This window comes from Copadichromis virginalis, linkage group LG2, assembly GCF_057382275.1.
Source record: "Copadichromis virginalis isolate Kocher_CV1m ecotype Utaka linkage group LG2, C_Virginalis_male_GT1.1, whole genome shotgun sequence".
Lineage (NCBI taxonomy): Eukaryota > Metazoa > Chordata > Actinopteri > Cichliformes > Cichlidae > Copadichromis > Copadichromis virginalis.
In genome coordinates this window covers 33,994,468-34,022,106 of record NC_140619.1, presented here as the reverse complement: position 1 = coordinate 34,022,106, position 27,639 = coordinate 33,994,468, and the positions used below count along the sequence as shown (strand labels likewise).

The following is a 27,639-nucleotide window of genomic DNA, read 5'->3' as shown; positions in this document are numbered from 1 at the left end:
TCTAAAGATTATAGTGTTGGTGCTAGTTGGCACAGAAAGTGCACTACTTTTCAGCTGATCAGGAACACTGTTTACAGTAAGCATCATTTTTCAGGCTTTTGTCAGGGGATATAAAACATGTTTTATAAGGACTTTAATGTCAACAGTAGAGTTTATTAATAATATTTAAAATAGTTCCCTGATAAAAACTATAAATTTTAACTGTATTTTATTTGCAGTTGTCCTGTTACCTTTATTTCACAGTAGCTTCATACCTTTGACACTGTGTAAAGAATTCTTTCTTCCCATCTCTGCAGATGTGATTCACACAGTGGGGCCGATTGCACAAGGCGGAGTTGGAGAGGAGGAGAAGAACGCGCTAAGATCGTGCTACAGAAACAGCCTCGAGACGGCGACCGAAAATGGTGCTCGTTCTGTGGTGAGAATGAATTTGAGACAGCAATTTGAACTGATGCTGAAAACGGGGTAACGCAGGAGGATTGAGAGGTCAGGTTAAAAGTAAAAGAAGGTAAAGAAAAAGAATTGGTAGCATTGGTAGGAAGAAAAAAAGGACGGGTGAAGCAGTCATGACTGTATGACAGGGTGCTATAGTTAAAAAAGAAACCCAAGCCAGAAAAAATGATCGCATTGGATTTTTCAAAGAATACAGTGTTCAAACTGAGATGGATGGAGGAAGGGGAAAAGAGGTAGGAGTGTGAGTTGTAAGAAGGTAGCATGAAACACACCAGGCAGGAGGTTTCACAGAGAATGAAGTGTTAAAGCCAAAGAAAAGCACCAAAGCAACATGAAAACAAAGTCAGAGGTGCAATTGAAGAAAACAGGAGCATGGAAGCAGTGTGAAGATTCATGCAGAACATTAGTAGCTTCGCTAGTAAAGAACAGGATTTGAAACAGACTTAAATGCATCAGTTGCAGGATTTTTTTTTAACCGAAGTTTTCATAGCAACAGCAATTTTCACAAAACTTCAAATTATTTGTTTATTGTAGGTGTCAGAGAACCTGTGAGGCATAGTTGCCTTCACCCTGAGTCTTAAGCTGTGCAGTCTGGTTAAATGAACAGATCTGGAGACCTGGGGAGCATCCAGACATCTGCTTGTGCTGGCATATTTGACAACAGGTTGGAAATCTGCCAGACTTGAAGTTTACTGGCTGCTTGACTCAAAGGAGAACCAGTGGTGTTGCACAGACTTGGCAAACACGGACCTCACTGACTAACAGTTATAATCCTTTTGATTTTTAATATGTATTTATTTCTGTTAATAGCTGCATTTACCTTCTGCTGTGGTCTCTTCTTGTCATTGTTTTTTCATTGCTGGTGAGTCTGCCAGCAATGTAAGCAAAATCACCTACAGTGCAGGAAATAATGCATGACTTAAATGTAACTGTTGGCTCTGCTGCAACTTTATACTAAAGTACAAGTCGACATTGTTCCAGTCTGTCTTAAAAACATCCGCCTGCTTATGCTTGTCTGCTTGTCCAATTTAAGAAAAAAAAAGTTTTTGGTTTTGGCAGTTGTCCTGCGGTCCAAAGCAGCTGCAAAGACATGCCTCTTTCAATCAGATGCAATCTAAGTACTGCGAAGACAAAATCTCCAGTTGTCTTTGTGCTGTGAAAAAATGCTTTCAAAGCTAATCTGAAGCGATTAATTGGGCAACTTGGAGAAACTAAATCCAAGGTTAAATACTTTCAGTACCAAATTACCTATTTTACCTTGCCGAGATGCAAAAGAGGGAATGTGGTGCTAAATAGACTTTAAACAATTCCCTCGCTCACATTCGCTTTGTCGGGAACCTGAAATAATGAATCTGCTGCAGATTTTTTGCAGCTATTGTTAATGAGTGCGGACAGGTGAGAGAGATGGAATAAAATGATGATTCAAACTGGAAATGTCATGGTTCATAGCCCACGTGTTAACTCACAAGAGGATGGTTTTTAAGACAACACAGTTAAAGGCATTCAGCTGCCAGAACACAGCAACACTTACTGTGTAAAAAGCAGTGTGAGCTCTTAGAAGAGGGTGACAACTCTGTTTACCTGTTAACTTTTACCTGTTTGTCCTGTTGTTTGGGAAGGATCTCCCACTCAATCACAGCATTGGTGGGGAAAAAAGCCCATTTAGCGTTGTATTAAACTAATATGACACAATTACAAGCCCACAATCTGTCTAGCACTGCAGCAAGTCTTCCATTCAAAGCTTCATTTTCACCAGCATCATTAAAAAGTAGCTGTTGCAAAAATGCACCAATTCCACAAAATCGTGGACACAAGAAGTTTTTTAAGTTCTTTTCCTAAAGTATACCGGTAATAGCTTACGGTATAAAGTGATTGTTTCCTCAGTGGCTGTCTGTATACCCACCATCGTAATTACTGTAATGATGTCTGATTAGTGTTACTAGCACGGCCGAAGCTGACGGAAGAATTCTTCCCTGCTCGGCCTCGTCAGCAAAGGATGATCAACAGTTTGGTCTTTAAATAGATGTGAAAGTCAGAGGCTGAAGAAAGGCTGCCATAAAAAACAATCAAGAGAAAGACTCCATCGGGATCCAGCAGAGAGTGTGATTTCTGTGCAGTGCTACGTGTGTGTACGTGTATGGCTGCCTTTGTGAGGACCAGTTTGTTGTAGACCTTGAAAGTGAGGAGATTTGGGGAAAGTTGCTTTTTGACACATCGTCAAAGGTTTAGACCCGGATTTAAGCTTCAGGTTTAGCGTCAGGTTTGAGTTATGTTAAGGGTTGCTTCTAGGGCTTTGGTTTATGCTAGTTAAGGTTAAGTAGAGAGGATAGGCCATGCATTATGTCACCGAGTGTCCTCAGAAGGATAGACATACAGAGAGTGTGTGTGATGATGATGATGAGCTCTTCAGAAAGTTGTCAGATCTTTTAAAATTTTCCCCATTTTGATGTGTTTCATGCTCTTCTTCAGTTCATGTTCTCTCATCAGTCTGCACACAGTACTCCATAATGTCAAAGCAAAAACAAGGTTGTAAAGTGTGTGTATGTTTTTAATTAAAAGAGTGAGTCTTTTTTTCCATTTTGTTTGGAGCCTTTGTCATGATACACGTAATTAAGCATCCCACGTCTATCAGTGATCCTTGAAATGCCTACAGCATGATCTGTCTTTTTGAAGTCATTGGACAAAATCAGGAAATATATACACATACCAGTTAAAATAAAGTTTCCAAAGATCTGCGAGATGGGTTTTTGTTTTTTTGTCTTTTAAATGATCACTTTTCGATGTAGTTTTTGTGCTAAAGCACTGTCAGGGTGCATTTGGTTGAATTTGGTTGAAAATGAAAGAAATCTGGAACCACCAACACTCATCCTGTCAAAATCAGGAATAGGGGAAGAAGGCATTGCGTGAACAGGTAACCAATAATTCAAAGGTCATGATAATTAGGATCCAGAGTTCCTTTATGGAGATTAGATGTGTCTAAAAGAAGGGCAGCCTTTGATGATGCGTTCTAGCTGTCAGGCCTTTATGGTGGACAGACTGCTTTGTCAGATACCTGACTCTTATACTTCTGGTCTGATGAAATAAAGATTGAACTCTTAGGCCACAATTCCCCACGCTTTGTGTGCAGGAAACCGGACACTGAGCATCGCCTAATTAATACCATTCCTACAGTCAAACACAGTAATGGCAGCAGAAGATGGATGCAAAAAACACAGAGCAATACTGAGTGAAAACCTTTTCCACAATAAGATTTCAGACTCAGGCAGAAGTTTACATCTTAGCAAGAATATAAAGCACATTACCAAGTAAACTCAGCTCTGGTGTGGGAAAGTCAACCAAAAGTCTGGACCTGAAGGAGCATCCCAGGAGACACTTGAAAACGCCTGTGCACCACTGCTTCCCGTTAAGCTTCACTGAGCATGAGAGATTCTGTCAAAATGAAAAGGAGCTTTGGAAAAGAAAAGCATGCCAAATTTGTGGGATTATTCCCAAGAACTCATAATGCATTGCTGCAAAAGGTGATTTAGCAAAGTACTGAATCTACTGTCTGAACACGTATGTAAAAGGAGCGTTTGATTTCTAAATGATTTTGCTTCATCATTATCATGTGTTGTGTTTAAACTTTAAGCAGCATGTTTCTGGCCCCACACATACGAAGGGCCACACTCTTGATCTTGTTTTCTCCCTGGGTTTAAATATACATGATGCATATATGGAAGATGTCCATGTGAGTGACCATAGTTGTATATTCTTTAATTTGTCATTTTACGTGGATCCTTCACCTCCTAAATTGATGATCCAAAGGCGGATTATAAACCAGGATGCTGCTAGAAGGTTTTCTGCCATGTTTGTCCCTCGCATGACTCAAAATGATATGGATTCACTTATTTTGTCTTTTAACAATCAATGTAAATCTATTTTAGATACGGTGGCACCTCTGAAACGAAATGTTGTCCATTCTTCAAATTTCTGTCCTTGGATAAATGAAAGTATTCGAAATTTTAGGAGATATTGTCGCAAATTAGAACGTTTATGGAAGGCTTCCAAGCTTGAGGTCTATAGGGTACATCTCAAGGAATCAATTTTCTCACTTAACGACCTGATAAAAAATGCCAGAACGGAATATTTTGCTAATCTAATAGCTTCAAAAAAGAAAAATCCCAGAGTATTGTTTGATACAATTAAAAACATTGTCTCTCCTGATATTCCTCATGTACCAGTCTATACTAAATCTGATTGTAATGACTTTTTAAACTATTTTGTTAATAAGGTCGCTGCTGTCAGGTCTAATATTTCTCCATCATCCTCTCAGTATCACATTGACACGTTGTTTACCTCTGATACCTGGTCCTCTTTTACTCCTGTTACCTTACAGGACATCAGTGCTCTGCTTGGTCGAATGAAACTGACTTCAAGCCACCTTGATGTACTTCCTCCATCATTTTTCTTTAGTGTGTTTGATTCTATTGGCCCCTGTATTCTGGAAATAATTAATACTTCTCTTTATACTGGCTCAGTTCCCAGCTATTTTAAACAAGCTATTGTTGAACCAATATTAAAGAAACCAAATTTGGATCCATCTCTTCCAAGCAGTTACAGGCCAATATCAAAACTACCATTGGTGTCAAAGATCTTGGAAAAAACAGTTGCAGAACAACTTAACAACTTTTTGGAAAAGAACAATGTTCTGGACATTTTCCAGTCTGGTTTCCGCAAATTGCACTCCACTGAAACCGCTTTGCTTAAAGTGTCTAGTGACATTCTGATGGCAGCAGACTCTGGAGAGTACACTGTTCTGGTTATGTTGGATCTCAGCTCTGCTTTTGATACTGTTGATCACAGCATCATGATAAATAGGCTGAAGGACTTGTTTGGGATTACTGGCGTTGTTTTAAAATGGTTTATGTCGTATCTATCTGAGAGATCCTTTACTGTCTGTATAAATCATGTGCTGTCGGAAACATCAGTTCTGTCTTCTGGGGTACCTCAAGGATCTGTTTTAGGTCCTATTCTCTTTTTGCTGTATATCCTCCCTCTAGGCCACATTATCAGATGTTACAATAACATTTCTTTCTCAATAACTTTCTTCATATCTATGCTGATGACATTCAGTTGTACTGTTCTTTCAAAGCTTCTGAGTTGTATAAATTGTCTTGTTTAAATAATTGTCTGTCAGAAATCAAACAATGGTTAAATGACAATTTCCTTCAGTTAAATGCAGATAAAACAGAAACTTTGATTATTGCACCTGATCACATGCTCTCAGAAATTAGGCAGCATATCAGTTTTTTAGACCCTTCATTTCAGTCGAGTCTCAGAAACTTAGGTGTTATATTTGACAGTTCGATGTCTCTTGAGAAACACTCTAAACAACTTGTCCGGAACTGTTTTTATCATCTAAGAAACATTTCTAAACTCAGGCTACTGGTGTCAAAGGCAGAACTTGAGATGATTATTCATGCTTTTATCTCTTCTCGTTTGGATTATTGTAACGGTCTTTTTACGTGTCTTAACAAATCAGCTCTGGATCGCCTTCAGTCTGTACAGAATGCAGCGGCAAGACTTTTAACTGGTACAAACAAGAGGTCACACATTACTCCAGTTCTGGCTTCTCTTCATTGGTTGCCTGTAAATTTTAGGGTTCATTTTAAAATTTTAGTTGTAACTTTTAGAGCTCTGCGTGGTGAAGCTCCCCAGTATATCTCTGACCTGTTGAAACCTCATGCTTCATCCCGAGCACTTAGGTCTTCAGGTCAGAGGCTACTGGTGGTCCCACGTACTAGATTTAAAACACGTGGGGATCGAGCTTTTCAGGCACTGGCACCTAGGCTGTGGAACTCTCTGCCGTTGTCTTTACGCTGTCTAGACTCTACTGACTCCTTTAAAAAGCAGCTGAAGACATTTTTATACAAACGGGCTTTTAATTAATTTAATTAATTTTTACTTGTATGTCTGATCTTACTGTAAAGCACTTTGTGATTTTTATCTGTGAAATGTGCTATATAAATAAATTTTACTTACTTACTTACTTACTTAAATTGGAAGGTGGATTGATTGAATGCATTAGAACATAACAGAGTGACACAAGGAGCTGATAAATGTTTTAAATGTGACCTGCGGCACATTGTAACTTGGTTTTTCCTCTTCACTCTGCAGGCTTTCCCTTGCATCTCAACTGGAATCTACGGTTAGTGCCTTCATGTGTGTGTCTCCTCTGTTCCTACACTTTGTGTTTGTGTGTCAGTTTTCTATCATTTATTTCACATTTATTGATCACCAACAACACTTCCTCTCTGCTGTCTTCATTCACTGTACACGCTGTGTGCTCTCCATCACACGCTTGTCAGTCTGCCTGTTTGACCAGAGCGCCGAGCCTCCGGGTGCCGCTTGTCAAATGATCTCCCCCGACCCAGAGGTGGTTCTCAGATTAACCCCTTGGATTAAGAGCGGCAGATTAAGATAGATTAGGCCGGAGATTGTGTTATATTGACTGTAATCCTCTTCACGCTGGCAGGAGAGAGTCAAGGATAGTGCTTAAACACACCCCAGGGTGGCTTTGCTGTGAGGGCTAGTTGTTGACACCTCTCTGTCATTGCTGGAAAGAGGAAAAGGCTAAATTCCCAGTTGACTCCAGGTTGTCTTCCTCCCTGTTCTGCTTGTTTGTCATTGTCCCGCTGTTTCTTTCCTCTTGAGTGTTTTGTAGGTCAGGGTGTTGAAGCAGTAACACAAATTATGTAACTTTAGGAGGTATAAGCAGCTTGTGTCTCTACAGACAGACGGCTGCAATTGAAAACAAATCTGCCATCTTTAAGCCATAGTTCCACACAGAAAACATACCAGCATATGAGTATCATTTTTAAAGAATGGTCTCATATTTTAGAGCTGTAACTTAATTCCTATTAAAGCATTAACTGCTCCTCATCAGTGTTTTATACACTCTGTAATCTAACGAAATTGGGAAAAACAAATGTGCCTGGCAGGCAGTCACACTAGTAATTTGTTGTTTGTTTTTTTTTAGTAGTAACACAGATGATGTACACCTCTTCCCAGACTTTGTACCACTATTATAATAAGATAACGTGATGCACAAATGCACAAAATTACACTCTTTTGATTGTTGTACAGAGTGAGCATGAAGCCAGTGTGATTAAAAAAAAAAAAGTAAATTTCTTAAAATATGTTGAAAATTTATGAGAATATCAGTGATGTTTGCTTTGGAAGATCAATCGTTTAGTGGCTTTACAGGTGCGTCTGTGGTTTAGTTTTCTTCTCACTGGCTATTGATGATTCATCGCAATCGTTTATTTACTAGTAGAATAATCCAGGACCCCAATACACATATGTGGTACAATTTCCTGGATCAGCATTAGAAAGAAAGCTCAACCTACTGTGTTGTAGGTCACTGACGAATTCAGCAGATGTTGTTTTGTTTTTAAAAAAATGTAGAAATCAATTAAAAATAAAGAAATGCTCTTCAATGATTGAGTGTGCCTAAGCTTTTCACTGGTATTGCATGTAAATATAAACCAATCAGTAGAAATCAGGACAGACATAATTCAGCTCTACGGGACTTTTTATGGGCTGTTTCCACAGGATCTTACACTTTTCATGACTGATCCTTTGTGGTTATTACCAAAAACTGCCCTGATCCTTTAAGTCAATTTGACATTTCAAATTTGGTGCTTATTATGTTGACATTGTGGCTTGTTTTTCAGACCCATATGGACACAAATTACATTAATTTGACACCCAGCAGCCACCTTGTGAATCCTGTGTTGCATCCTGTTTTGTCTGCATATCAGTCATAAGTCTTTGTGCCATAGATCCAACAAGGTGCTGGAAACATTCCTCAGATGTTTTGGTCCATATTGACATGATCGTATCACACAGTTAGTGCAGATTTGTTAGGTACACGTCCATGATGTCAGTCCCTCTGTTCAACTACATCCCAAAGGTGCTCTATTGGATTGAGATCGGAGAGCCCCTGCGAATTGTAGTGTGAGTTTGCTGTTCTTTGCTTGCAGGAGTTGTGGCATTTCCACCCAGAGAACTGCTGCTCACTTGATCTTTTCTCCTTTAGACCATCCTTTGAAAACTTTAGCGATGGTGGTGTGGGGAAATCTCAGTAGATCAGCAGTTTCTAATTCTAATGCTTGGTATTGAACTTCAGCAGGGTGTCTTCACCTATAAAGCTAAATGCATCGAGTCGCTGCATTTACATTGACTGATTAGATATGTGCTCAACAGATGTACCTAATAAAGTGGCTTAGTTAAGATAAGATAACCTTTATTAGTCCCACACGTGGGAAATTTGTTTTGTCACAGCAGGAAGTGGACAGTGCAAAAGTTATGACGCAAAAATTAGAATACAATAAGAATAAATACAGTACACAGCTGTACAGAATAGAATAAAATAATATACTATATACAGTAGAATAAAATAGAATAAAAATATACAATAAGATAAAAATAGAATACGAATGCTATATACAACTGAGTAAAAATACAACGATGCCAGAAAAGATTATTGCACTTAGTGTTATTGCACATGTGTGGATGTGTGTGTTTGTTCAGTTAAAGTCTTTGTTGTGGAGTCTGACAGCAGTGGGGAGGAAAGACCTGCGAAATCTCTCCGTCCCACACCGTGGGTGCCGCAGTCTCCCACTGAAGGAGCTGCTCAGTGCTGTCACAGTCTGCTGCATGGGGTGGGAGATGTTGTCCAACAGGGATGACAGCTTAGCCGCCGTTCTCCTGTCACTCACCACCTCCACTGGGTCCAGAGGGCATCCTAGAACAGAGCTGGCCCTTCGGATCACCCTGTTCAGTCTCTTCCTGTCCCCAGCAGAGATGCTGCCGCCCCAGCAGACCACACCATAAAAGATAGCAGAAGCCACCACAGAGTCATAGAAGGTCTTCAGGAGTGGGCCCTCCACCCCAAACGACCTGAGTCTCCGCAGCAGGTACAGCCTGCTCTGCCCTTTCCTGTAGAGGGCGTCTGAGTTATGAGTCCAGTCCAGTCTGTTGTTCAGATGAACACCAAGGTACCTGTAGCTGTCCACAGCCTCAATGTCCATACCCTGGATGTTCAGTGGTTGCAGTGGAGAATGCTTGTGCCTGCGGAAGTCTACCACCAGTTCCTTGGTTTTACTGGCGTTGGCTGAGCTTTTTTTTTTCCTGTGCGAATTTGCACAGATTTGCTCAAAATCATCCTCTAATATTTAACAGCACTGCTGTAAGCTGCACATTTTCTCTGCCTCCTCCAGCACTAGCACTAGCCTTGCTGACAACCTGTGGTGCTGTTTACATCATATGCAATGAATGCACTCAGTGGAAACTATTCAAAACAATCAGTGTGCTCAGTGAACAGCTCTGCTCACGCCATTGTATTTTTCAGTCTTTATTTCAGTATTTTATGCGTGGATGTAACATATACATTTAAAATTAAAATTATAAGGGTTGAAATATTGAATTAAAGAGTGACGCAGGTCTCAATTGGTCCAAATAAACAGAAAAAGGAGTGAAAACACCTGTGCAGATGGAGTGAGGCCACTTGAATTAGATGCACATGTCAATCAGTAAAATGTTTTATATAACAAGCCATAGTGGGCACATATTAACATATTATATTACATTTTCTTCAGTGCATTTGTTTCAGTGCTCTAACAAATTGTATGTTGCTAATTTGTACCGTCGCGTATTCCCCTGTGCTAACACGCTGAACCATCTCCTAATGTATAATCACATAGTGTTTGTTTGGGTTGAGCAGTTTGGCCAGATGATGAGTTTTCATTGCCTTTGTGCTGCTTTACCAGCGCTGGGTATAATTTTCCAGCAGTGAAAGGTCTCAGCTGCTCAATGAATATAGAAGAAGAAAAGCAGCCTTTCTCCATCTGTCTCCTCGTAACCAACAAGTGTGTTGTGTCTGCGTCTCGCTGGAATAACTGAGTCGGGATCAGACAACGTGAGAGGAGTCAGGACGGGGAGTGTTAGAATAGTGGAAAGAAGAACAGAAAGCACAACGCAAGCACACAGATCTCTCTCTGCACCTGTTCTCGAAAACTGTGTGTGTATTTTTGATGTCACTTGCGCGTGTGTGTTTGTGTTTCTGTAGGATATCCATCTGAGCGGGCTGTGCACGAGGCGTTAAAAACTGTGAGGGACTACCTCGATGCACATCATGACAAGGTGGGTATGTGTTTGTGTTTGCGCCTGCATGATTGGCAAATTTTCCCCTACCCTTTCCTCCAGGTATTATTTCTCTCACAGCTGTTGTTTTTGTTTTCGGGCGATACGAGGAAAAGGGTGCATTGAGAAAACACACACAATCAGACACACAAAAAATATTTTTGAACACACACCCAAGTTCTGCCTCTCTCATGCTCATGGCCAAGTCTGCGTTTTAATTGGCTCCTTGCGGGACCAAACCCGACTAACACAAACACACAGGCACGCACACACTTTCTCTCTCAGGAGAAACGCCAAGCGGAGAAAAGACAAAATGATGGAATAGATGACTGGAGGGGAGGGACGGAGGAAGAGATTGGAAAAGGCGGAAACTTTCCAATCAGTCATTGACAAGCCCTAAACTCTCCTCCCTTTTTCCCCTCCTTTACTTCTCTGGTCTCCTCCCACTTCTCTTTTTCCATCTTTGAAGCCTCGCTGTTACCGCCGTCCTGCACGGCCTCCCAGAGAGGGTGCTGATGATGTTATTGTTAGCTCTGACATCTCCAGAGTCTCTGTAGCAATACCGGTCGACTGATGCCATCAGCCGCTCTGTGCATAGCAAATGAACTCAAATCATTGCATTTCTCACCAGACTGGACAACAGACAGCAAGCCTCGAATGTCAGTAAATAAGACCAGAAGGCCAAATCAACAAAATTATTTATATTCTGCCCACAACTACTTCCACTCTGCTTTTAAGGGGGAAAAAAATATTGAAGGCGACCACATAAATATAAAGAGAGAATGTTTACCAGAGGAAATTCGGTTTATTCATTAATTGAAAAGTTTTATGGGGTTTTGTCGAGCGTGTTTTGGCTCTGAGCACTTTAATGTTGAAATGAAATTGAAAACTGCAAACATAGTAAGGTGCAAAATGGACTCAAGACACAGGTCAGTATGCCTACATTCTGCATCAAATGTAATAAAAATCGAATCATTTATGTGCAGAAAACATACCAGTTTTAAAATGTAACTGCTGTTGTTGTTGTTTTGTTTTTTGGGGGACCGGGGGGGTCTCGAATTAGACTCAGAGTCAACTAGAGAGTCTCATCAAATCCTTTTAGCAGCTCTTCTGGCTTTTTATTCATAATCACGAGCTTCTTCAGCAGATTGAGCTTTTTAGTTGCATTGAGCTGCAAAGCCCCACCCTACTCTTACAATTTAATTACACTTCTGCATTATGTCTATGGGGTAACTTGCGTCATAGCTGGAACCCCATTTTAACCCTACGCCGCAATCTTCTGCATAACCTGACGTGCACCTCGCTAGAAATGTAACCACGCGTTGGGTTGGGATCAAAGGAGCTTCCGGTTACTGCACAAGTTAGGATGTAAATTTCCCACAGAAGTCTAAATTAAACGTTAGCAGCAGTGTGTGATACTGCAAAACCAAGTAAATACAGAACCAATATCACTGATATTTTTAAACTCTAAAGGCAGCTTATGTACAGGAGAGCAGTACAAGATGATTTATGAATTTAATGTACCAAACTTGGAGAGAAACATATTAAAGTATCAGTCCTATCACATCATTAGGGATCCAATGTCAATGTTGGCATCAATACAATCGATCTGCTCTCCCCTAACTCTTGGGGTGTCATCACACCTGTAACGGTTTTTAATCTGTTCAAATCAAATTATTCCCCCACTTGGTGCCGTTTGTTTCTGCAGCTGTAAACACAGCAATCACATTCAGACACAGACCAAAACAACAACAGTTCTGGTTAAAGTTGGTCTCATTATAAATGACTTCAAAGTGGTTCCTTTAAGGACATGGTCCAGTCCAACTACCAAGTGTACACTGCAGGCTTCAACACCTTCCTCTAGCTGGGTTTGCTTTGCATTCTGGGAATAAGCAGTCCCACAGATGTACTGTAGCAACTAGCCTCCTACATACAGTTATATGCCCAGGTAAATATAAATGCTAGGAGAAAACTCTTCACGTTATCTACTACTCCAGGACCCAGCACCTTCTCTCTGTGTTTATTTTTGATGCTCGCACTGCTGATGCATCTTGCCAGTAAGCAGACTGAGCATTCTCACGCGGTTTGTAGTGACACGTTTTGGTCCTCCATGTGGAAAGAAACCTAACCAAATGAAAAATCTAAAAGTTTACAAGCTCATCAACTGATCGGTATAGCTTTACATTCTCTTAAGTGTGCAATACTTTCATGGAATGTATATCAAAGAGGCCACTCATTGGTTTCTGGTCACCTCTGTACTATTTTGTTGAACAACTTATCTTCTAACACTCTGAGTTGGTGAGCAAACTCCATCCAAAAACTTTACAGAAAGACATATCTGCTAATTGGTGCTAAATAACAGACTAATAAAAGGAAACGGTAGAACTCACTAAAAGTAAAGCACAAATGTTTTGAAGAGACTGCACCATGCTGGTCCAAAAGGGGAGCCTTGATGTACAAATTCTCTCTTGTTAACCACAGTTAGCCAATTTTTAAAATATTTTTTAAAGCAGATCAAACGCAGCTTGGTGTGAATGAACAATCATTTTCAGGATGAGGTTTGGCTAATGATCAGTGTGACTTTCAATCTCATCTGTTAAGCAGTATGAAATCCTAAAACTCTAAATTAATAATTTGACTAGTTCCACAATTGCATTATTTCTGGACAAGTTGCGCTATGACTGAAGTCTTCAGAAAATCTACTAAATAGACATCGTGGTGAGAATATTGTTTTAGTTGCTGTCGAGCCTGAAGTAAAGCTGAAAAGCACAGTATTATATATATTTTTAGATGCGTCGTTTGTTAAAGGATATGCATTTTCACAAGAGCACAAAGACTAATGTAATTTCCACAACAGTTGACAGGTTTTCTGTTTGAGAGGGGAATATTTACAGGTTGTGTAACGTGTTTCCATTAACAACAGGCTGTTCTCATAGAACCATTTACAGTGACTTGCTGTTATTGTTAGCATTAGCATCTCTAGGCTCGCTGCTGCAGTAGTGTGAGAATTAGTTCCCACTTCTACAGTTTTCAAGAGGAGCCACCTTCGTGTGGAGGTTAGAAATTTCAAACCTTAGCCTAGGGGATCTAGTTACATTTCCATATCTTCCCTTTTAGCTTCCATGCAAATCCTGGTGAGTGATGGTAATTGTACAGCAAGCCGGGGCTGAAAAACATGGGCTGCAGGCTAGCATGCTGCTGAAATGTCTCTTTGAAAGCACTGAGACTTAAACTCCCACACCAGGCTGAAAGAGATGGAAACAGCCTGGCTATAAATTGCACTGCCTCACCCAAAACAGAGAAATCAAAACCTTTGTAGAGACATTAGGGTGGTAATAATGTTTGTCAGAGTCGGAGCAGAGTAGAGGTTATATCCCTAGAAGCATCGTTTTACTGTAGCTAAAGTAACTTTAATCATTACAGGCTACATCCACAGTGTGTACTGTACTCCGTCCAGATATACAGAGCATAATATAAATATTATAGACTGCAGAGCTGGGGTCTAAACAACATAGGAGCTCGGAGCATAAAGATTCTTTGTCATATACTAGCTGCACACTCTCAGCCAATGTCTTAATATTGTTTGAAAGCTACTGTATTATGTTTATGGCTTTGTGTGTGTGTGTGTGTGTGTGTGTGTGTGTGTGTGTGTGTGTGTGTGTGTGTGTGTGTGTGTGTGTGTGTGTGTGTGTGTGTGTGTGTGATGATCTCTCTAACCCCTTTATTTCTGCCTCTGTCTTTTTGTCTTTCTCTTTATCACACACATACCCACTCTTTCCCTCTCTTTGCACATTTTCAGCACTCTGTCCCCAGCACACAGAGTAATAAGCGCCTTGTCGTGGCATTATCATAATAGAGAGCTAATAGTGGAGTAATGGACTGATGCATTAGTGGCATTCTCCTGATATTGCCACCGCACAGTGTCACACATTTTTACATTGTTCCCTGCTGCAACTGATGGATTCAGAGTTATTGCATATGCTTGCAATAAAGGTCATTTTGTGTGCGTGTGTGTGTGTGTGTGTCAGCTGGACAGAGTCATCTTCTGCGTGTTCTTGCCGAAGGATCAGAAGCTGTATGAGGAGAACCTGCCACTCTACTTTCCTGCTGGTGAGTTTCCTTCATATATATGTGCAGCTACACGTATCAGCAACAACATTAAAACCAGTGACAGATGAAGTGAGGAATACATAATGCAATGTGTTGGGAAACCATGGCTCCTGACATATATACAGGATCGGGATCACACATACAAAAAATAGCCATATATTAATGCAACCAAACAGCTTTTAACATTGATTGATTTTGAGAGGTATTCCAGGCTGATGTGTAAATGGCTCTGTGAGAGAACAAGTATAGGGAGGGAGCAGCATGTGTTCAGGGCCTGCAGAGAGAAGGAAAATCCATCCATCCATGAGCTTGTGTTAGTTTGTTCTTATATACATATAGCATTTTAGCCCCAGAAAACCAAGATGGATGCAGTGAGATTGGTATAAAATAGCTATAAATGAGTCCTGAACTCTAGAAATGAGTTAACATTTTGCACTTGACTCATGTCAAGTTTTTTTAGACTTCAGTCAGACAGCCCTAAAGATTTGTCAGCGACCCCTAGGAATCACAGGTCACTGGGGAAAAATGTATATTCCACGACTGGTTGGTGAGTGGTTGATGCTTGTCAAAACACTGACTTGGTGGTCGTGAAATTTAAAGGAACTGCGATACAAACAGCAGATGGGAAGTAACAAAGTGCAAATGCTTTGGTTCTGTACTTAGTAGAATTTTCAGGTATCTGTATTTTACTTGAGTATTTATTTTCCTGACAGCTTGTCTTTGTCTAGCTGGAAAAAACAACTAAACCCTTTGTTTGTATGACACGCCATATTGAAATTATATTTTCTAAAGAAAACATTTTTTTAATTGCAAAAATGTATAAATAAACTCAAGTACAGTCAAAGGCTAAAGTCAAATAAAATAAGATATATATGCGAGCTTAAGGCATAAATAATGTACCTTTGTCTTCTTGGAAGACTTTCTGATGTTAATTGGAGGCAAGTTTTTGTTCTGCTGAAAACAGACATTATGATTGTGTAGACATTAATTAATATTAATGATGATTCAGTGTCCAGTCTAACAGCCCTCGGGGTCAGTGGCTCAGCGTTTAATAGCACTTGTATATTTTTATTGGTTTGTGGGGTTTTTTCTGTTTATAAATATTAATGCAATTTAATTAATAAAACATTTGATATTATGTCACTCAGGGGTTTTCCTGAGTGGACATCAGCGGGGTGGGAGGAGGTGTGTGTGTGTGTGTGTGTGTGTGTCTGACATCATAACAATCAGATTCAGTGTTAAACCATCATGTTTGAGTCGGTGCAGCTTTAACTTTTGGTTTGTGTCGCACTTTTTTATAATTTCACTGCCACTCAGCAAGCAGTTTTTCGAGGGTTTGCAGACAAGTGGAGATCTTCCATGCAAACTATTGGCGATGCACACCCGCCAGTAACCACAGCAATCAAAAAGAGGCATTTAGCGTAGCTCTTTGCAGCTATTTTCACCTGGTGACAGCTGGCAACCTACAGCAACCACTAACCGCTTGGGATTACACACTTTCTCCTAGCAACATGTGTTTTCCAGGTCATCAGTAACCACTGCCTAGGCCTGCATGAATGGAATCTTAGATGCATAGCATAAAGTCTGTGGTCAACACTCGCTTTGGTCATTTTTATGATTTGTTCGATAGTAGTTTCAAAATTCATAAACAGGTGCGTAAGAGTGTTTAAAGAGATCAATTATAACTTCTTGTACTCTGTCTTATTCACCATTATTTTTATTAAATCACAATGTTTTGGTCCAACTGACCTTCATTAGATAGAAATTATGGCAATCATTTGTTCAATAACAAAAAAATAAATGCCCCACTTGCAAATTTTAAGCTTTATGTGTGCTAGAGAAAGCAGGTGGTTAATAAGTGGCTAAATAAGAGTAAGTTGTTGAAGACATTCAGCATCATCACATTAACCATTTCCCCCATAAAGACAACATTTGACGACCTCCCCGGTACCCTTAATGACGAGCCTTGACACCTCATTATATATCAATAAAGACACGGTTTGACCATTAGAATAGTTTCTGGGTTTTTCCGAGGGTAGCCGCAGAGGCGGAGACCACCCTCACTAACCTGCAAACCCAGGCATTTTCTTCTAGAAGCAGAAATATGACAGAAAGCACTCAAGTCAGAAAAAACATTGCAAAGGTTACTCCTAGTGGACTTTCAAGGGGTATAGAGTTAAACACAGGAACTTGATTTTGGTCACACAGTCTTGATTTATAGCCTAACATTATTGTGGTGAGCTACTTTCTTTTGCATTTAAGTTTCAAAAATCACAAAAAAGGGTGTCAGTTTGTAGAGATTTGCTGAACCAAACATGGTGGCATTAAAGCTTTCCCACAGAGCCTTTTTTTCTGATACTCATAAAAAAAGAAAAGCCTATTGATAACTCCCACTGGCATTTTGTCAAGCAACCAAGATGATGCCCGCTTTCAGTTTTTTGCCCTATAAAAAGCATAGTCAGTGTGGCACTTTATGGATAACACGCAGGTTGTACTTTTATCTCTGATCACATGAGTCACCTGAAATATGAATGAATGTTACAAACAATCTCTACGCTCATGAGCTGCCTTATTATAAAAGTTCTCACTGTTGAGCTTCCTTTTAACAGGAAGGACCTTGAGAGTAATGGGTGTGTGTGTGTGTGTGTGTGTGTGTGTGTGTGTGTGTGTGTGTGTGTGTGTGTGTGTGTGTGTGTGTGTCCTGCAGTTTCTTTGTTTTGTATTTTGATACAAACATGTCTTTTCATTCTGTATCCTGCCTTCATTTCTTCGTCCACCACTTTAGCCTGACCTGTGGCAGCGACCCGTTGTTCAGGTAACCATCGTGGTGTTGTGCGTCAACATGTGTGGTTTCTTCTATCAACTTAACTGCATTCAGTCTGTTTGTCGACACGCAGTCTTAACCCCAGTGCAAAATGTAAATTACGTGTCACGGAGGGGAAACTCTGACATTTCCTTCAACTGGCACTCGTCCCATTTTGCAAATAAATTGCTCATATTTAGACCTCAGTTAAATGAAAATGGCATTCTGTGCATTCCTGAGTACAACGGCTGGCCTCAAGCTAGTTAGTGTTCGAAATGATGCAAGGAAAAAAGAAATGGGCTTTGTTTTTTTTTGTTTTTTTCCTGCAGTGGTGAAAAGGGTCTGATTTAAATGAAAAATAACAACCACTTTTTAAGCCTCCAAGGTGCCTTCTTGAGTCATGCCTCACCTGCTTTCCAAAACAGACTGAAAGGAAAGTGTTGTGCCATCGCTACAGATTGATCTATTTGGTTAAACGAAGTTTTGTAAATAAGTAAAATGTATTTAATGTTATGTTGGCTTTAGCTGTGACATGATGACTTTACCCATTTGTTTTGATTACACTTGTGATTTATGGTGTTATATTGCCAAGCAGTCTGGCTCCTAAGCATGATCAGTCATTCACTCAATTATTCAAATTAAGCATCGGTATTACAACTGCAGCCTTAACCCCTAATGTCTTGCTTTACCGCTGCTATAAATCAAACTCACCTCTTGCCTTCGGAACATTTTGAGAGAGAGGTCTTAACAGTCGTATGCTTTCTGGTTTTGTAATTTTTAATGGGTGTTATGTGGCTTGGGACGCAGGTGCTACCAAAGCTGCTGAAAAGAAATCCAACAAATTATCAACCGCAGGTCTTTTGTACGAGTGAAGCCGTGCTTTTGGGTTTGACAGAATTTAAATTTAAATGAGAGCTTCAGATGGAGCCGGGTCACTCTAACACTCATAATAGAGATGCATGGCAGAAATATTAGTGAAATTAACTGAAATCAGGCAAACTTAATCACCACAGAAAAAAGTGAACCAGAGCAGGATTGCAGTGTTTAATTTTAAATGAAAATGAGACCATGAAATTGTCTCAGCGCAGGAAAGTCAAAGCAGAGAAATGCTGCTGGCGCTGGAATATATCACCCTTTGTAACATTAATATGCGTTCTGCAGTTCAACAGTTCAAGAAAACATACAGCATACATGTCATTTAACATTGTTTTCTCACCTTTGAGTGCTTTTAGACGTGTTGGCAGCAGCTGAGTTCTACATAAAGAAACAAATGTAGACACAGAGAGAGTTTTCTGTTTTTCACAAACATGGCCTGACAGCCAAGGCGTTAAAGAGGAGTGGGAGAGAGAAGAGAAGAAGCCTGCTTAACCTAAGAGGAGAATCCAATCAACACTGCAGCCTTATCTCTTATATGAACTCACACACCGGGTCAAGAGTCTTAATCTTTTTTAAAATCTTTTTTTGTGAACAGATTTGACCACTAGCCCCCCGAATCTGAAAGGATTTTTCATTTATTACAGTTCAAGGAGGATCAATTGCTAAAAATAATGAGATCTCAAAATGTGATGAACTGCTTTTTATAAGCATTCACTGGCCACTTCATTAGGTACCCGTTGCAAGCACTGGATTGAACCCTTGCTTTCGTTCTTGGGAGCATAGCGTGAACAAGGTGTTGGAAACACTGCTCAGAGACGTCACACAGTTGTTGCAGATTTCTTAGATGCACATTGATGACACGTATCTCCTTTTCCATAACATCTTAATGATGCTGTATTGGATTGATATCTGGTGGCTGTGGAGGCCATTTGAGTACAGTCATTGCTATGTTCAAGAAGCCTGTTTGAGGTGATTTCAGCTATATGACATGACACGTCCTGCTGCATCAGAAGCCATCAGAAGATGAACTCAAAGTGCTTTCTGCTGCTGTCTAAGTCTCATTCACCTAAGCATTCATACAACAATTTTATCTGCGCCTAAGCTCTTTCTATTGTTCACACATGTTCACACTCCAGTTGATGCACTGGAAGCAACTCTGGGCTTCATATCTTGCCAAGGATACTGTAGCATTTTGACTGCAGGAGTCAGGGATCAGGGAGCAATGCTTGGGCAGACTGTGATATTTGAATGGCACTCATTCTATACTAAGGGGCCCAGCACACCTTTACACCACCAACAACAGCCTGGAAACCAGGATGTATACACGATTTAATGTTGTTTTTGAGCCTACCATGTAAATTTTACAGAAGAAATCAAGAATCATCAAGCATGACAAATTTCGGTGAGCTCATGTGAATTGTAGCATCAGTTTCCTGTTCCTATTTGACAGGAGTGGCACCCGGTGTGGTCTTCTGCTGCTGTAGCGCATCCATTATGGGTTCAGAGATGCTCTTCCGCATACCTTGGTTGTAACAAGTGGTTATTTGAGTTACTCCTGCCTCAAAGCCATTATTCTCCTCTGACATCTGGTATTAACAAGACATTTTCTGCCAGAGAACTGCTGCTCACTGGATATTATCTTAACTTCAAACCCCTCTCTTTGAACACTAGAGATGGTTGTGTGGGAAAATCCCAGCAGATCAGCAGTTTCTAAAATACTCAGACAAACCCCAAAACCCTGCTACGCTCAGTGACTTGAATCACCTTTCTTCCTCATTCTAATGCTCAGTTTGACCTTAGCAGGGTCACTACATGCCCAACTGCACTGAGTTGCTGCCATATGATCAGCTAACTATCTATTTATGTCAACCCTCAGTTAAACAGGTATACCTAATAAAGTGTCCGGGGAATGTAGATACAAAATATACAAAAAACAATGTATTTGCAGATAAAAGGGGAAGCAGAAGTGGATACTTCCTGCTAAAACGTTTAATGCGCAGGTGTGAGTTTATTTTGAGAGAATCCCACATACGCCCTTACGCTGACTAATACCCAGTAGAGCATCATCAGTGTATTTATCCACTGCTGAAAATGGTACCCAATAAACAAACTATTTATTCTTGTTTGAGTAACGTTTGCTAAAAAGCTGTTATACATTGCCTTTAAAAGTAAAACCACAAGACTAAATATATATGACTATAACAGGCAGTGAACAGTAGTCAGAGTACTGAGCAAAAAGCACCGACCTTCCGCCTCAGCTACCTATGTAGAAAAATAAGCTACAAGGTAAAATCACAGCAGCCCTTTATTTCTGTTTGGCCGGAAGGAAAATGTATTTTTATGTCTAAATCCAGTTTGTCATCAGTTTGTGGATATGTTTAGAGAGACGTTTAGTCATCAGCCACAACAAATCAAGGCAGAAACTCCAGTTCACTTCAGGCCAGTTTCGAAAATGAGTCAGTTCTCATCGACTCCTGTTTAAAATAAATAAAAAATGTTCTGCCTAAAAAAGGAGCAAAAAAATTTTTGGTCATTGTAGCTTTGAGAAACAAGTAGGTGGCAACAAAAGTGGCTGAAGGCACTGTCTTATAGCGATCACTTTTAAACCAATTGTTTTATTTTGGAGCATTTTAATGCAGTTATCTGACAAATAATATAGCCTGCCCAAGTATTTTATTTCAAAGCTAGCACTTTTTTAGCATGTATCTCTTTGTTTGGATGCATCAGCTTGTGTCTCAAATATAAAACATGACAGCAGCAGAAACTCAGAGTTTAAAAAGAAAACTCCACAAAGTAGTGGTGAATATTTTTATTTGCAGTCTGTGCACCAGCTATTTTCTCCCTGAGTAGCTAAATATTCTGCTAAAATACCAGACAAAATAACAAAAATGGATAAAGACTGAATACGCGATTCATATTTTCCAAATATTTTCCTTTTTTTTTCCTTTCCACCTACATTTTCACTTTGATGACCTTGTGAGGTCAAATTATATCACTGTGCTGTTTACAGCTTGTTCCTCTACCCACAACTGGCCAACAAATATGTAGTTATTGCTTTACAGGCTAAGTGTTAAAGAATGATCAGTGCGTACAGCTCAGAGCATTAGAGGCTGTTTTTTCTTCCTATTTCTTGTAGCAGTAGCTTCCACTCAGCAAGCCAAAGTCTCAAACTGCAGCACAGCCGGTCAGATGCCTGAACCATGAAATCAGCACTTTCACATCTTCACCCTGGGTCAGCTGACCGAAAAGGTTATTTTCCCCCCAAAAATCCAGGTGTGCCCCTTTAAAAAAAAAAAAAAGTCTGAGCGAGCTGCTGGTGTCTTTCTCCTCTAATGGATGTGCAGCAGATTTGGTAGCAGTAGTGGTGCTTGGCTGTTAGATGGACCGGAACTGTCTGTCAGTGTGACAGAGCTGCTGCAGGCAGGCCTCCAAGTCTCCACTATAAACCTTATGTGTCTCCAACACCTGGCACTACCTACGCTGGCTGTCTGTCTGATGTGTATGATTGTGTGTTTGCATGTTTTGAGTGCGTCCTTAGCCATGTTGGGCTGAGAGTGACTAAGCCTCGCTAACAGATCCCTCTGAAGCAACCAGACGCTCCAGAAGCCAAAATGCTTTTAACCGCTGCATGACCAAGGTAAAATGTTCCCCCCACCGTGTTTTACATGTTTCCATTTCCTCTCTCCCTCTCTCTCTGTCTGCTCCCACAGAGGCCACAGTCAAGAGCAAACTCTAAGAGAGTGGATTTGTCAGATTTGGTTGCCGTGGATACACACCGCTACACTCACATCCAGATTCTTTCTCCTCCTCCTCCTCCTCCTCCTGTTTGCCATTGACGCAAATCAAGACCATCTTCATCAGGAAGATAAGTTGCAAATGGGTGATTGCCTTTTTGAAGTGCTACGGTTCTCCTGCAGATGTTGTCGGAGGAGGTGGTTTTCTTTTTCTCACTTCTTCCCACTAATGGCTGAGGTTAGGAGCGGTGTTATGATGACTGTGTGAAATGAGGCAGATAATTCTTATGAAAAATGGACTGTGCGTACTCGTAAGCTTCACTCTACCTGTGATCAGCGGCAGCTTCGCATCAGGCTTACGTCCCCCACCCTCCCGATTTCTCTCTTCCCTGTACTACAGCATTTGAATATTAAAATATCAGCATGTGTGCGTGATTGTGACACACATGACAAAAGCTTATTAAAATGAATCTGAGCTTTGTGTGAGCGCAGTGATTATTTCTCTGGTTATGAAAGAGTCGATGAGTCGGGGCGCCATTCGAGAACACTTCACACCAGTATTTCCTTCTCCACTCTCTGGCAATTCTTTGTGAAAGAGATCGAATAAACTGGAAGATGAAGTCAAACCTTTCTGGAGGAAGTGTGTGCTGCTACTGCCATTTGATATGTCCTGCCGAGAGAGCGCAGAGTGGGAGACTTTATAAATACCCTCTATTTTAAACGTGTGCAATTTTTTTTTAAAGGCAAGCGTTCAGACACCCTTTAAAAGATTATATTGTTATAGTCTAGCCTACTATACTCATATACTCTAGTAAGCAAGCTCACAGTTGAATACCAGTTGAATACTGGAAGGAAAGACGGAGCTTTTCAGCCTGCAGCACCAGGGCTCTCGAACAGCCCCCCCCCCCCCAGCTGCGTTTAGCTGACTCTTTAGAGTCTTTAAAAAAAAAAACTGTTCTGTTTAATCTTCTACTGAAATTCTTTTGTTTTTTAAATGTATTTTTATTCTATTTTAACATTTAGTTCCTTAGAATTATCTAATATCTCGTCCCTAATTCATAAGTTTTGATTATGAATATTCATCACACAGCAAGTTCCTTTTCTGAGGACGTGTTTGACACTTTTTTGAGCCTCTTATTGAGCTCGCTACAGTCTCTGTAAAAGCTGAAACCAAAATTCCCATCAACAAGTGATTTGATGAATCTGTTCCACAAGTTATCTCCAACCTGAAGATTGGGACCCACTGTGCAATCTTAACTCATATTTTAAACACAGAACATATCTACATATCAAACGTTAGTCTGTTTAAGTTACATGAAGGCAGAAGCTGATACATTTTAAATCATGGGTAATTTTTTTCTGATAATAATAAAGACTAGCAAATGTAGGAAAAATCATGAACATCAGTGACTCGTGTTTAATTGAAATAGCTTCACTGAATTAATCTTGCAGAATGTCAAACGGTGCTAATATTTAATTATCACAGAGCCCTTTTTCTCATGAATGACTAACCAGAACAAATTTGACAAAAATATTTCACTTGGTAATCATACAGTACTGTGCAAAAGTCTTGAGTCATCCCTCATTCCTTTATGTGTAGCTAGAAAAATGGAAACTAGGTGCTGAAACATATGCAAACGGGGATGGAAATACAGTAAAAACAGTCTGCACAAGTCTATCGAGCTTGAAAGCTAATAATTGTTCTCAGTTCTCAGGTCCAGGCTTCTTGAAAGACATTCAAAGCTCTTCTCCAGATGTTGGCCTCATCTTTTTCTTCAAAATGATCCCACATTGCTTCAGTAACTTTGAGGCTCAGACTCCAGGGAAGCCAATCCATGACTGATAGTGTACCACTGTAAAAGACTGAGTCGACTACAAATCAGTGAAGCCGATCGAGAAATGCCTTAAACCTGCATTCTTGCTAAGCAGAGCCGCCAGAGTACGACTCCACTGGCGGAAAACAGAAGTCTGATTAAGTTGAAGCCTGTGACAAATACTCTCATTTTCACTTAATTTATGACCTCAGATGATGTTTTCCCAATAAGTGCTTTTAGTTAGAAGTTTCTACAAGTTCAGTTTAATATAGCAAGATATTTACTTTACACGTTGTATATACACATATATATGTCATGTTTATGGCCATTACACAGAAAGTATGTTGCAAAAAAATACCGAGACAAAATTCAGAATTTTCCAGATCCGTACTTGCCATGTCAAGTGTACTCTATATAAACTGAACGTGTTTCTCAAGAAAAGATCCACTGTGTGATCGAGATGATGAGCTCGTCCTGATGTTTCTAAACAAGAAAATGGTTTCATTCTGGTTTCATCGGATTCTCACAACAAGGCGGCGGCAGCAGAATTTCATGGTTTGATCCAGGAGTTGAATCACCGTATCACAACTGCTTTCAATAATTTCACAGAGCCGACTGACCCAAAGTAACATACAGTACTGTTATTTGACTTTTTCCTTATCATTCTATATTCAGTACTGGTGCTCTTTTGAGCATCGAGTTCATTTGTTGCAAATGTGTGGTGTCCCTCAGTTTCCGGTCAGACTCACGTGTTGCTCATGAAATCTCGCTCCAAAATCCCTGGTAAAACTGGTAACAGCCACAATGCTCGGGATCTTGTCACAATGGTCACATCCATCTCTTTTATACAGTCTGTGCTCTAAAGGTGCTACATAGTCTTCTCTGTAAGCCAGCTCCCTCTGTCTGATACTGAGCAGGTAGTCTGCTGTTGGCTTTCCATTTTCTCTGAAGGTTAGGGAGCTGCTAAACCTCAAACTGAGGTTGGTAAGCGGTGAAGACAAACTGGTCGCTACACAAAGAGATGAAACTAATAAAACTGCAAAATAAAGCAGTGCTACAAAAGTATACAATAATTATCTGAAGGTTCATCATAAGTGACCACTTTCTCATTTTCACATTGTTTTTACACTATAACATTTGATAATTGCTGCTGTGAAACTGCAGATAATTTAAGGTCCTTTTGCTAAAAATGTTTTGTTAGTTTGAGTCTTGTGTTCAGTTATTATTATGACTAAAACATAATTTTTCCACCTTATATCTTCCCTTTTTTGTATAGCTACAGCACCTACTCTTTTTTTTTTTTTTTTTTTTTAACCAACAACCATCAATTATTTCCCCCTCCTCCTTTCTCACTGTATGCTGTCCAACCTCCCTCCACCCCATCTGCCTGTCAGAACCCACCATATGCGTATTTCTGCAAACGCCATCATGCTTCTCCCTGCAGCGCATCTGTATGAATTGTTGCGGGATGCGGCCGTCACGTGTCAGCACAACACAGGCGGTGATTTGTGTGAAGCAAAACGAGCGTTTAGCGAGCCATCGTCCCACCCCCACAACTTTCAAACAGTCTGCCGTGATGGCGCAGACGCACAGGGGGGGAGCGGGGAAGGAAATAAACTACAAAGAATATCAACAGGAAATTGGGAGAAGACCGCCCTTTTTTCTATAAAATCCTCATCTGTCACATAGGGGACTGGTTTTTTGTTTTTGGGGTTTTTTTCTCGTCTCCTGTGCTCTTTGATTCCCTCCCTGTATGGGCCTCGGTTTCTTCTTCCTCCTTCATCCTTCTCCTCATGTCTCTTCCTTGCTGCTTTACTCTACAGGATGGTGGGGGAAAAAATAAACAGATGGAAGAGGGAGGGATAAAGAGACAGAAAGAGGAAGGATGCAAGTGTTCAAACTGAGAGAGGGGGAGGAAAAAAGGTGGGGATGAAGGGATGAGAGGATGCAGAGCCGGCGGGGGGATGGAGCGGATGGAGGGAAGAGGAGGGGACGGAGAGCCTGATGAACTCATCTAAAGGCGCTCTGGGTTTTTTAATAAGCAGCAGACTGTGAAGCTACTCTCCAACCAGTCACTCTGAATAATGAGAGAGAGAGAGAGAGACGCGCGCGCACACACATGCAGGATGAGAGGATGAAAAGACAACCAGACTCATTATCTTGCGACCAATTTTCATCACTGTCCCGTCAGTAATCTCTCTCACGGACTCGAACAGTCCTCAGCTCTGTGTGAGATGACAGATGAAGACCAATTACGGTAACTGTTTCGTTAACTTGAAGGCTGATTCCCTGCCATCTTCCAGAACATACACTGATAATCCTGTTGGCCCTATAATTACCCACTGCTCACAGCCCACCAACACACCTGTGTGCCTGTGCGTGCGTGTGTGTGAATGTAATACCTTTCCTGGCGAACCCCTTTGTAGTTAAAGAGCTGTGGACATGCAAGTGTGCTTGTTTAAAAAAAACCCTGCACTCTCGGGTGTTTAATAAAGAATCATTTCCGGCTGACGACTGCTGTTGCTGACTTTGTTTGATGCACACTAATAGGTTACTGCTTCGTCAACATTTTTTTGGCACCTAAACATATTTGGTGCTGATCTGCTTGGGTTTCTTCCAGCGGGGAGAGACGCAGAATAAACTTCAAATTGCTAATCTGTCTTTTCATTTATTGCTTTCTCGTTGTATCACTTTAATCGAAGCGGCTCCTACTCAGAAACTGATTTACGCTGAAAAGCTTTTTGTATGTAAAACAAGGCAAAGTTTGCTGAATGGTTTTTATTGCAGCAAGCTCTCTTGATCGCGCTGCTCATTGTGCTTTTCCGCGTCTTGGCGGTGCAGTAAATCGCGGCGTGAGGACATAATTCATTCATATGCAGATTTTTGTGATAAATGCACAAAAAAATGTCAGTTGTCATGTAAGGTGACACAAAACTCTCTGAGTGCATGTGGAAGGTTATTTGTGTAGCACTACTGAAAACTAAAGTTACACACTGCCTCATGATAAACTCTATCCCACATAATGGGACCATTTAAATCAGTCATCCTGGGAAAGTTTTCATTAACATCTCTGGCTTAAATAAAGTGGGCCCATTGTGATTTTCCTCAATTCCGATCACATTTATATTCATGGTAAAAAGAAAACTAGTCTCACCTTCACTGCTCTCAAACGAAATCAGAGGATAAAAGCCTCCAGGTGCTGCTAACCAAATTGACTTGCTTAGCTGATCATCTGCAAGTGTGAGCGCCTCTATAAAAGCAGGAGTTGTGTCACTTTGCTGGTCTGGAGCATTCAGGTGTGTTAACACAGTGCCTAGGAGGAAGACATCAGCCATGATTTTAGAGAAACAATCGTTGTTGCCCATCAGTTTGGGGAGGGTTATAAGGCCATTTCCAAACAATTTAAATCCATCACTCTACAGTGAGACAGATTATTCGCTAGTGGAAAACATTCAAGAGGGCTGCCAATCTTCTCAGGAGCAGATGGCCATCAAATTCACCCCAAGGTCAGCAATGCTCAAAGAAACTAAAAAATACACAAGAGCTATAACTCAGACTCTAGCTTCAGTTAGCATGTTAAATGTTAAAGTTCATGACAGATCAATTAGAAAAAAAGGCTGAAATAGTTTGGTTTGTTTGGAAGGGTTGACAGGATAAAGCCTTT

At 40.5% G+C, this 27,639-nt stretch overlaps 1 protein-coding gene across 2 annotated transcripts in view; it reads left to right on the top strand.

Moving 5' to 3' along the window:
- Window positions 1–22,642, top strand: part of macrod1 (mono-ADP ribosylhydrolase 1) — a 149,366-nt gene extending 126,724 nt beyond the window's left edge. The window contains exons 6-11 of one of the 2 annotated variants that reach the window (XM_085431427.1): window positions 297–418; window positions 6,610–6,640; window positions 10,565–10,638; window positions 14,667–14,748; window positions 17,534–17,563; window positions 22,138–22,642. In XM_085431427.1, the coding sequence (XP_085287553.1) occupies window positions 297–418; window positions 6,610–6,640; window positions 10,565–10,638; window positions 14,667–14,748; window positions 17,534–17,538 (314 nt within the window). In that variant the 3' untranslated portion in view covers window positions 17,539–17,563; window positions 22,138–22,642. The remainder of the gene's footprint in view (window positions 1–296; window positions 419–6,609; window positions 6,641–10,564; window positions 10,639–14,666; window positions 14,749–17,533; window positions 17,564–22,137) is intronic. The other variant, XM_085431419.1, reaches the window with a different exon arrangement.
- The last annotated feature ends 4,997 nt before the right edge of the window (window positions 22,643–27,639 follow it).